Source organism: Primulina tabacum, chromosome 9, assembly GCF_025594145.1.
Source record: "Primulina tabacum isolate GXHZ01 chromosome 9, ASM2559414v2, whole genome shotgun sequence".
Taxonomy (NCBI): domain Eukaryota; kingdom Viridiplantae; phylum Streptophyta; class Magnoliopsida; order Lamiales; family Gesneriaceae; genus Primulina; species Primulina tabacum.
In genome coordinates, this window is record NC_134558.1 from 23970604 (window position 1) to 23982201 (window position 11598).

The 11598-nt window shown below is 35.3% G+C and overlaps 1 protein-coding gene across 5 annotated transcripts; it reads right to left on the reverse strand.

Moving 5' to 3' along the window:
* Positions 1 to 832: 832 nt before the first annotated feature.
* On the reverse strand, positions 833 to 9473 carry LOC142555013 (uncharacterized). 5 transcript variants are annotated; one of them, XM_075665644.1, is made up of 6 exons: positions 2496 to 2629; positions 2302 to 2409; positions 2151 to 2220; positions 1962 to 2069; positions 1768 to 1854; positions 833 to 1045 (listed from the first exon to the last, which is right to left on the reverse strand). In XM_075665644.1, the coding sequence occupies exons 2-5, from the start codon at positions 2367 to 2369 to the stop codon at positions 1768 to 1770; spliced, it is 333 nt and encodes a 110-aa protein (XP_075521759.1). In that variant the 5' UTR covers positions 2370 to 2409; positions 2496 to 2629; the 3' UTR covers positions 833 to 1045. The 5 variants fall into 5 exon arrangements, 3 of the variants coding, with proteins under 3 accessions (XP_075521759.1, XP_075521757.1, XP_075521758.1); XM_075665642.1 differs by having other exon boundaries at positions 1768 to 1841; positions 2496 to 2529; XR_012822301.1 differs by lacking the exons at positions 2302 to 2409; positions 2496 to 2629 and adding an exon at positions 9065 to 9473.
* Between the last annotated feature and the right edge of the window lie 2125 nt (positions 9474 to 11598).

The window sequence follows — 11598 nt, forward strand, 5'->3', positions numbered from 1 at the left end:
AGGAAGTGGCCGAATTTTTTAGTCTTTGGGAAAAGGAATTTCGAAATTCTCATGTGGTGGTGGCTAGGGTTATGCCTTGCTAACACCTATTTATAATTAAGTCATAACTTAATAATCATAATTAACATTAATGAACTTGATTAATAAAATGGACCAGTCCAACTAGTTTAATTAATTAATCAAAATCCGTTGTCGTAGGCCATTTAAAACTGTTGTAACTGAGGGTGTTGTTGAAAGTGTCTTCAACGACAACGGTTTTAAACCTTTGTCTTTTCTACCGACGACAACGGTTTTGCAACGGTGTTAAACTGTTGTATTTTCTACAGACGACAACGGTTTTGCAAGGGTTTTAAACCGTTGTCTTTTATACCAACTACAACGGTTTTGTAACGGATTTAAACCGTTGTATTATCTACCAACGACAACAGTTTCGCAACAGTTTTTAACCGTTGTTATCTAGCACTATTGACAATAGTTTTGCAACGGTTTTAATCTGTTGTCATAATATATGAACGACCACAGTTTCGCCACTTTTGAGACCGTTGTTTTTTGTAGCAACGACAACAGTTTTGCAACGCCTAAAAATCGTAGTGTTTTGTTGAATTTACAACAATTTAGAACCGTTGTCTTTATATTTTCTTCAATAGAATTCAAAACTGTTGTCGTTAATAATTTTTTTCATTAGGTAAAATTTTTTTATTAAATTTCTTTTAATTTACAATATATATATATAATAATTAAACCAAAAATAACAATCGAAAACAAAATATTTACCACCTTAAATCCGTGACTATGTTATGTTCAAAATCCATCATCCAAAATATGCCAACGATAAACAAAAAATTTACAAATTTGAATTTAGTATTGCAATTGACCTTGATACATGTTCGTCATCAACGTGGCAATGTGGCAGTAGAGTCCCACAATATCAAAATTTTCCAAACAGAAAATACGGATATACTGCAATCTTTTGTCATCATCGGCCTCGATCTCCTCAAACCTCATCAACATTTATGCATCAAAACCTTCCCCTGCCATTTCATCCCTGCCATATAATCCACACATAGAAAGCCCATTAAAAACCCATGTAAGAGATGAGATTGCAAGCAAGACATGCACTGGAAACGCAACTAACACAAATGGTGCATAGAGACGAAAATAAAGTCATAACTAATATATACTGAAGAAAATAGAAATTACGGCATGACCTCCCTATAAGTAGGACATCCAAAAAATTTCCATCCAACACAAACAACATTTATATACTCGAAAGAAAGTCATAACATCAATTCACAAACGAATAACATTTAAGTTCTAAGGAATCTATATATTGAAGTAAATCATATTTTTCAGGGACTTGATTGAAAGAAATAAAATTCCTAAAACTCTGAGGCATTTGGTCTTCAGTTCCATTCTTATGATGAGAAAGTAGGCTGGCAAAAATCAAAACACAAATAATATCGCTACGAATCAAGTTTCATTCTCTAAATTTCAAGGTCCACTGTCAATCAAGATTAATTTTCCAATGTTTTATATATAGGTCCATGTGCAGTTGGAAATACTATACAATGCATTAGAATATTTGGAACAAATCAACATGAATAGACACAGAAATGGAACACAAAGCACTTATTCATTGTAACACAAAGCACTTCACAAAGCACTTATTCAGTTGGAAATACTATACCATGCATTATTGAAGAAAAATAGAAAAATGATTGATTTGGTTCATTGTAACACAAAGCACTTCATCAATACTTTGCATACCTATTCGTAAATATAGTCTTGTATGCATTCCGCCCACTCGGATCGCACTTCATCAATCTCTTCCTTGGAATACTCTGTTTTTATGAACTGTGAACAAACACAATGTTAATATTAGTAAAAAACAATCAATAAAGACATTGAAAAATGAGAAATACACAATTATTTGTGAATATTGAGAATATGTCGAATATTACAATTGAAGATATCGAGTTCTTCTCACTGGTAGCATTTTTTTCAATCATTTCTCTCATAAATCTCATAACATAAAAACCACATTGTTTCGAATCTGGTTGTCGTGGACCCTAATTTAAAAAAAAAAATTTGTTAGTGATTGATACACAAATTGAAATAGACGTTAATTAATGACAAGTACACATGCATACCTTTGCTACTTCCCATATAGCTTGTTTTTTCCCTTTCCTTTCCTTATTTGAATTAAACAATCTTACACTCCTGCATACATCATTAACAGTCAACATATGAGTGTTTTATTCACTGAATTAAATTTGACATAAAAACAAAATATTAACTTACATATCCACCACATATTTCCAGTCATCGTAACGGTTTCGATGACTAAGTGAATCCAACAAATAAACCATATCTTTGTAAGGATCGATGACAGTGAGAATTCAATGGTAACTATGCACAGAACACATAATTAGCGCATACAATTCTATAAAATGTCAAGAAAATAAATTAAATTTGATATTGTAATTTTGACTCACCCAACATTATGTGGCACTAAAACTAGTTGATTTGTTGATGCAACACTTAGTCTTTCGGCCAAAACACTTGCTCTTTCAATCAAGTGTTCGATTTTACCAGTTTCTGTCAAGTTTGGATACATATGGCATGTATGGGATCGTGTGTGGATTGACAAATCTAAACTTGTCACTCTTGTTGTCTTTTTTCATCTTTTTATACAGATGCCTACAATTTCCAACAGAATAATGTGAATATGATAAATTAATTAAGTTTATACAGCTTAAGTGGTCAACAAACAAAAGAAGAAGACTTACCACATGTACACAACTATACAATTGGCAGATATTGGATCCAAACTATAGAAAGGAATGATGTCTTCAAGGTGCAGAAGTAGTTCGTAACTCTCGTCAAATAAATCATGATCAAAAAGCAGTGATTAATTTTGTTCATCGGTTAGAGCACGTTTACAATAACAATACAAAAGATGTAAAGATCTTGGCACACTTGAAGACAAAACAATCTTATTCCTGTGGTCGACATTTTTCTTCTTTTGAAGCTTCTAAACATTGCAAATGTACATATGTTAGCTGCAATATTGAATTATTTATGATACTTTAAATTTAAATATAAATGACATTTACCTCATCTTGAATTACTACGAAGTGTGCTGACCAAGCTACATGTGTTCAAACAGCATCACCAACAGTATCACATTCGTTTGGAATTTGAAATGGCAAATGTGCTAATTTGTCCACAGCATTATCCATGGATACGTGCATGCAAGTAATGGGTGATGGAACACCATGAAATAATTTATCATCCGCATTGACATGGACAATTGTACCGTAGGCAACAATGTTGGTCCTAGATTCCAATGCCAATGCAACCGGCTTGCCCTAGAAGACAAATAATCATGTTATAAATTGATACAAATCATAGTCATGGACAATTGCAATAGTCAGATACCTGCAGAAACTCAGCATTGCTCAAAGTTTTCACGTCATCATCATGCGAAGTTGCATAGTTGCTTGCACCCTTTTTGATTTTATCGTCACTCATGGGATGCAACTTTACTGAGCAACTACCTTTTTCTTCAATGTCAAAGTTGCTTGCACCCTTTTTGAACATTTCTTCAAGTCTCTATATGCGTGCATCTTGATCTGATATGCGTGCATTTTGTTCTGCGATGCGTGCATCTTGTTCTGAGATTAATATCTTCGCCTCCATCAACTACTTTGTTTGATTAAGAAATATATGGTCATCACCAAAAGGACTCTTCCATACTCTACCAATATTAAAGTAGATGCTTGGAGTGATATGACCTCCAACACCTCTCACACGACCAGAATGTTCATATGAATCCAGTGCTTTCGTAAGGATATCATTTTTTCCCTCTTCATATTGCAACGTACCCTCGATTTTTTGTTGCACATAACCATCCTGTCATGCACAAAAGAACAAGATAATTACTAAAAACAGTTATAATGAATAAAAATTATTCATTTTCATGTATTGTTTGCTTACAATCTTTTCTATTGCCGATTTCAACTCATTGCCTTCATATTGACCCGTCCTTTCTTCCACATAATTGCTCGATTTATATAATCATCGTCACATAACTCATCTGCCTACAAACAATATGTATGTTATCAACAAATTTAAAAATCACATAGCATGGACATAGTAAACTTTCCGAATTAACTCAGTTTCTCATACTTACTATTTCGTCGGCGAAACGTTCATATCCTTTGCAAGACATACGATGGGGGTATATGTTTTGCTTTCTTCTCTTCTTTTGTTAATCACGCAATTTCTAGTTAATTGAAAATTCCCCACATATATCATATGTCAATAGAAATAATTTGTTATGGTCTACTAATTTGAAAATAACAAATTAAGAATCTTACCATGAAGTCATCAGACAAGCGACTGATTACAAATGAACTCCAATCATCTCGTGTAATACCAAACCCAGTAGGTGGTTCTTTCAAATCCTCATTGTTATCCCGCTTGCTAAGAATGAACTTTTGAGTGAGAAAAGCTTTAAACTGTCGCCACTTGTTATTTGCAGAGTTCAGACATCCCTTCTTCCAGCTTTGATCAACATTGTACGTCAGCTGTAGAAGTCATATTAACACATAACATTAAACATATCATAACCATATGAAAAATAATCAAAATAGTCAAAACATTATAACTTACATTAACCGATTCCCATATTAAATCTTTGACATCATTTGGAACCATTTTCCAAGTCTGATAACTTATCTTTACCTTTTCTCGAACAAGAACTCCAATATAACTTTGCATCTCACCTGCAAATTCTCCAACTTGTTGTCCCAATTTATTGAACCTCACATCCTTTCTGATTCCATGAACCCTTTGCCTAACAAGCCTATCCAAACGTGTACGACGTCTAGATGATTTTGTTGTTTCCGTTTCTGTAGATTACAAAACTGTTTTGCCCCCACAACTATTGTCATTGGCAGAATATGCAGTATTCTGTTTAGGCTTCTCGTTCTTTGACATCCTGCAAGCATTTACAATTTGTTAGGCAATCAGAAAAATGCATTTTGCAACGCATATCATAAAAAAATTAGTACTCAGTTCTTTATTTTTCTTTCTACATGAAAATGTAATATGCAGAACAGTAAAGGAATGTAACCTATTATGCTGGTTCAAGTCATTTAGGATTGCACTTAATTATTGTCAACCCAATACCCATCACAATCTTCACGAATGCATGTCGGTTCATTTTCATCTATTCCATCAACATTCATTGATATAAACCCTCGTGTAAAACATTGATAGTGGGATACATCATTCTCCAATTCATCACCATTCATGTAGTGAATATACTCTCCGATGCATTGATGGGATACCAATTGTATCTACACTAGACATGTAGTCCGAGCAAAATTCCACAGCCTCTTCAGCAATATAACGTTCGGCTATACACCCTTCAGGCCGATTGCGATTTTGCACATAGCCTTTCAATATCTTCATGAATCTTTCAAATGGATACATATGCCTAAACCAAACCGGTCCACACATTTTATTTCGCGTACAAGATGAACGGTCAAATGAATCATTATATCAAAAAACGATGGGGGGAAATATCTCTCCAGTAAACACAATATCATCACAATCTCTCTTTGTATCTCATCCAACTTTGAGACATCTATCACTTTATTGTATAACACATTGAAGAACCCACACAACCGAGTGATAGTATCTCTAACATGTTTAGGTAGGACACCACGTATGGCCACTGGAAGCAATTGTTGCATCAAAGTGTGATAGTCGTGTGACTTAAGGCCAACAAGTTTCAAGTCCTTCATCGACACGAGGTTTTTAATATTAGATGAGTAACCCGTAGGGACCTTTATTTCCAAACAGAGAATTGCAAAATTTTCTTTTCTCAGACTTGCTTAGTGTATAACAGGCTGCTGGCAAATACGTTCTTTTCTCCCCCATCTTTGGTATCCAATCAGTCCTCAAATTCATCTCCATGAGATCTAGTCTTGCTGCAACTCCATCCTTTGTTTTTCCTGGAATGTCAAGTAACGTACCGATGAGACTTTCACAAACATTTTTTTCAATATGCATCACATCAAGAACATGTCGAACAAGTAGATGTTTCCAATACTCAAGTTCAAAGAATATAGATTTCTTTTTCCAACATGATTTCTCATCACCTACCTTCAACTGAAGCTTCCCACTCATTTGTCCCAGACGATAATTAATTCTTTCAACTCTTTCTAAAACTTCATAGCCCAGTTAATGGTTTTGGTGCGAGTTTAAACTCTTGGTTCCCATTAAATGCTTTCTTTTGCCTTCGATATGGATGACTTGTAGGAAGAAACCTTCTATGGCCTGTATACACAATTTTTCTACTATGCTTCAACCTCGTCGGATATGTTTCTTCACCATATATTGGACATGCATGATATCCTTTCACAATACAACCTGACATGTTCCCATATGCAGGAAAATCATTGATCGTCCATAGTAACACAGCTCTAAGCGAGAACATTTCTTTTCGATATGCATCATATATATCAACACCATTATCCCATAAAAATTTTATGTCGTCAATTAGAGGTGCTAAGTAGACATCAATATCATTTCCCGGTTGTTTGGGACCAGAAATCAACAAAGTGAGCATCATAAATTTTCTCTTCATACATAAACTTGGAGGAAGGTTGTAAGTGATCATCACAATTGGCCAACAACTATATGCAGAACTCATCGAACTATGTGGATTCATGTCGTCTGCTGATATGGCCAATCTTAGATTTCTTGGCTCGGAAGCAAAATTTGGCCAGTTGTGATCCACTACTTTCCAAGAGGGTGCATCAGCCGGATGACGCAAGTATCCATCACGAATTCTTTTATCAGCATGCCAAGTTAATTCCTTAGATATCACCTTTCTGCTGAAACCATCTTTGAAATCTGGGAATGGGTAGGAAGTACCAAAGGACCTTTGCAGGAACTCCTCCATTTATCGTAGAATTTTTATCCCAACTTCCACCTTGACATCCCGCAAATAGGGCAACTGGTAAAATCCTCATATTCCTTCCGGTATAAGATACAATCATTAGGACAAGCATGAATTTTCACATAATCCATCCCTAAAGCACATAAGCTTTTCTTTGCATCATACAAAGATAAAGTCAATTCATTGTCATCTGGAAGCATTTGCCCAAAAAAACCAAGTAAATCAGTGAAACTTTTATCACTCCAACTATATTTTGCTTTCAAGTTATATAATTTCACAAGTGCAGATAACTTTGTAAATTTAACACATCTAGGATATAAAGGTTTCTCGGCATCTTCAAGTAGCTTATGGAATTGGTTTGGATTCTTAGCATAACTATCATATGCACCATGTACCATACTTATAGGTTCCTCGGTAAAATATTTGCGTTCTTCTTGCCCTACTCGATCACTATCATTCATTGAGTTCCCGAACTTAGATCTTTCGCCATGCCAAATCCATGCATGATATGTTAAATCTATACCATTACAACACAAATGAGCCCTTATAGTGTCAATATCTTTTGTCTTTAGATTACCACATTTTGCACATGGGCAAGGCATTGCATTCGGATTGTTAGCGTTTCGCGATGCAAACTGCAAGAAATACTCCACCCCAACCTCATATTCATGTGACAACCTGTTCTTTGACATCCAATCTTTGTCCATTATACGTACCACTAACCAACCAACAATGAGTCAAATCCTTCAAAACAATTGTACAAACACTATTAAGTTGGTGTCCAAAAGAGTTGTAAACAACAAAATTAGACATCAATGTTGTAATGAATCTATCAACAGTGCTCGTGTTACATAGCTTCATTCGTTGTATTTTTGTGGCGATGGCTTTATCAAAAATGACATTAATTTATTTCGTAAATATGCAGAAACATACCTGCAAGAAACCGCCGCCGCAGCTTTTTTACCGACTGTAAACTTGAAAGTAAGCAAATTTCCTACCCCACTTTCACCTTCCATTTTGTGCACATAAAGAATGAAAAATTCATATCAGGCCCATCATGTGACACAACTACACTTGAAAAACAACCATAACAAAGGAATTACCGCTCAAATCCGCATCAAAGAAGCTTGCTCAGACTAGCTAAAGTACAAGCTTGAAGGATTTATATTCAATGAGAATAACTCAAACTTGTTCTTAACCCAAAATTCATATAATCAGCTTGTATGAGCTCAATTCAGCCCAATAAAATAAAGAAATTAAAACTTGAGCTCGACAAGAAATATAACATTCTCGACTCATTCTTTATATGCGTCTGAAACTACAATATTGAAATCACAAAAAACCACGAAAAAGGCACCGACCTTTGCGAATGTACTCTTCCCAGATCCATTCTTTCCCATCACAGCATGAACCTTTCATATCCAACAACCAAATTAGGAGTCAAAGAAAATGAAAAACTATGTTCTTACAACTAGAATTAGAGTAAAACCTTTATTTGTCTCAATATTTACTTTTGTTCAATAAAAGATATATATATAGTTTTAGTTTCCCTCTCAACCATCATTGTTAATTCGTCTCACTAAAAATATGTATGCTTTATCGAAAAAAGAAAATATCAACAAAAAAAAGGTTTTGCCAAAAATTTGCAAGGAAAAAACAACCTAGTTTAAGCAAATTCTCGAACACCTACGCTGCAATATAAAAGTGGTCATGTGATTACAAAAATATTCAACTCGAATCCTTCCAACAAATGCAATACATCACCGTGGAACACAAATTAAATTCATAAAGCCGATTTGAATGCAACAAAAATGTCAATGTCTTTCCGCATAATATCCATAAAACGGTATATAATATTGTGATCTTCAAGATTATACAGCAGAATTGTGAAAAGATAAATTACATTTCGTTATCAAACTATCATCTTGCCCACTTAACATCTATACCCGTCCAACTTAGCCCCCACTAAACTGTTTATCATAATTGCATCAAATTGGGTGGAAAAAATACATATGCATCAAAATGGAATAAACCATATCGACATCATTTTGTATACCACACAAGGGGGGAAAAACTTAAATTAGGTACCTCGCCTTCGTGAACCGTAAGATTAACGCCTTTAAGAATGGGCTGCTTGGACTCCGCGATTACGGCGGAGAGATTTTTGACTTCAAGCAGGAGTTTCGAAGCGCCACCACCGGCGGAGGTGGAAGAGGTCAGGGTCACAAAAGACTGTGTTCGCTTTTATGCTTTGTGAAAAGGAAAGGTAAAGCAATGGGTAGCTCTCTCGATCAGACTGTGTTCGCTTTCTTTGCTGCGTGTTGCAGTGGGTAGCTCTCTCGATCAGATAAAAGATAATGGTGTCTTCTTGGCGAACCAAGGTCGCGAATTTGATGGCTAGATCGCACGGTGGTCGGCCGTTTTTCCTTGGCGTTGAGAAGCGGCGGCGTTGGCTTGGGATTTTGGGGGGAAGAGGGCGACGTAGCGCGGGAATGGGTTTGGGTTTTCTTTCTTTTTCTTCTCCCTTTAATTGCAAGTGTATATAACACTACAAATTTTTTTTAAAAAAGTTCTATCACAACGGTTTTTGTAAACCCGTTGTCGTTAACCATATAAAACCCTAAGAAAAGACAACTTTTAAAAAAAAGTTGTCGTAACTCTAATAAAACCAGCTGAAAGACAACGGTTTTTAAAAACCGTTGTCGTAGCCCAAAAAAAACACAATAATAGACAACGGTTTTAACGGTTGCCAAAAAAAACAAGCCAATAGACAACGGTTTTTAAAAACCGTTGTCGTAGCCCAAAAAAAACAAGCTAGTAGACAACGGTTTTAATTTTTAAAAAACGTTGTCGTAGCCCAAAAAAAACACAATAATAGACAACGGTTTTTTTTAAAAAACCGTTGTCATAGCCCAAAAAAAAAACAAGCTAATAGACAACGGTTATTAAAAACCGTTGTCGTAGCCCAAAAAAACAAGCTAATAGACAACGGTTTTTAAAAATCGTTGTCGTAGCCCAAAAAAAACAAGCTAGTAGACAACGGTTTTTAATTTTTAAAAACCGTTGTCGTAGCCCAAAAAAAAAGCTAATAGACAACGGTTTTTAAAAACCGTTGTCATAGCCCAAAAAAAACAAGCTAATAGACAACGGTTTTTAAAAACCGTTGTCATAGCCCAAAAAAAATACGCTAATAGACAACGGTTTTTAAAAACCGTTGTCGTAGACTTATCAATGAAAACAGTTTTTAAGAAACTGTTGTCTATGAGCGAGTTTTTTGAGCCTGCGACAACGGTTTTTCTTGAAATCATTGTTAAAAGACAAAGCACAAAGGTTTTTATAAAAAACTGTTGTCTTTCATGTGTTGTTGAATTAAGATTTTCTTGTAGTGATTAAGAACTTTAATTATTTAGTATGTTCTACTCCTACTCCTACAAGCCCATTAAACATAATCCCCACCAATATTAATTTAATATTTGATAAACTGAACTTTTGAGTTTAATATATTAAAATCGATTATAAATTCAACATTTGAATTTAATATTTAAATTATAAATCAACTCCTTGAATTTATTCTTCCAAAATTTAATTATCATAAATTCAACTCCTTGAATTTAATTTATCATAATACAAATTCAACATCTTGAATTTATTCTCTCTCAATGAGAACAAACGATCCAGTGCTTGTGTGACCCTCAATGGTTCAGGGATACAGCTAGGCCGTGGGTTCACAACTCCTTGTGATTCAGGACAAATCCTTTATTCGGGCTTACCCTTAATTGCCCAATTCTATGTATCAACCATTGATCTTGAGAATGTCAGAAATCATATTTCTGATTAAACCCATCGAACCATGGTAAGAGCGTCTAGTAGCATCACTCCATGATTCCCTATGTATCACTGATAGTGCCTGCAAAAACCAGTCGATTATGATTAGCTTACAGTACGGTCCCTTCATCTCATATATCCCGATCGAATCTGCAACCATTGGTTCACCGAGAGTTGCATATTAATTCGATAACTATGTGATAACTATAAATAGTGGCATCGCATGTACGGTTGGAGAACTCCTTCTCTAACGTACATCTCATACTCTGGCCAGAGATTCCACGCAGTATAATTTCATCAGATCACATAGGATACCACACACGTAGGTGAGCGGTGAATCCCCGACTACAATGCACTGGCTCCTATATGTGTCGCAACTGTATCCAACCTCGCCACCTGATGACTCTCTTGGAGCCGGTAAACGAGTCAAAGTACAACCCTAGCATATAGAGCCTCAGTGTTGTCCCGGGTCGTAAGGACTAATGGTGTACAATCATAACCACAGACTTATCCTCTCGATGAATGATAACCACTTGGAAAGTGCGAGGGAATGGTTGTTGGGTATAATCATCATATGACTACCCATCTGCATGTTTGGACATCTCTATGCCCTTATCAAGAAACGCAGTACACAATATCACAGATGCTAGTCTCGAGCTCAAGCGACCTTTATCCATGTTTTAGGTGGCTGAATCGACTAAGAACGAATTTAGATCATACAGTGTTTACAAACGAGTTTCAACATCGAATTACGATTCATTTGTATTAAAGTATAATCAAGATCTTTAACTATGTTT

Excerpts from the sequence above, each read along its gene's own strand:
- LOC142555013 (XM_075665642.1), bottom strand. The coding sequence starts at position 2,369 with ATGGTTTATTTGTTGGATTCACTTAGTCATCGAAACCGTTACGATGAC. Across the intron at positions 2,221-2,301 it reads TGGAAATATGTGGTGGATAT|GAGTGTAAGATTGTTTAATT; the intron begins GTAAGTTAATAT and ends TGATGTATGCAG. Across the intron at positions 2,070-2,150 it reads CTATATGGGAAGTAGCAAAG|GGTCCACGACAACCAGATTC; the intron begins GTATGCATGTGT and ends TTTTTAAATTAG.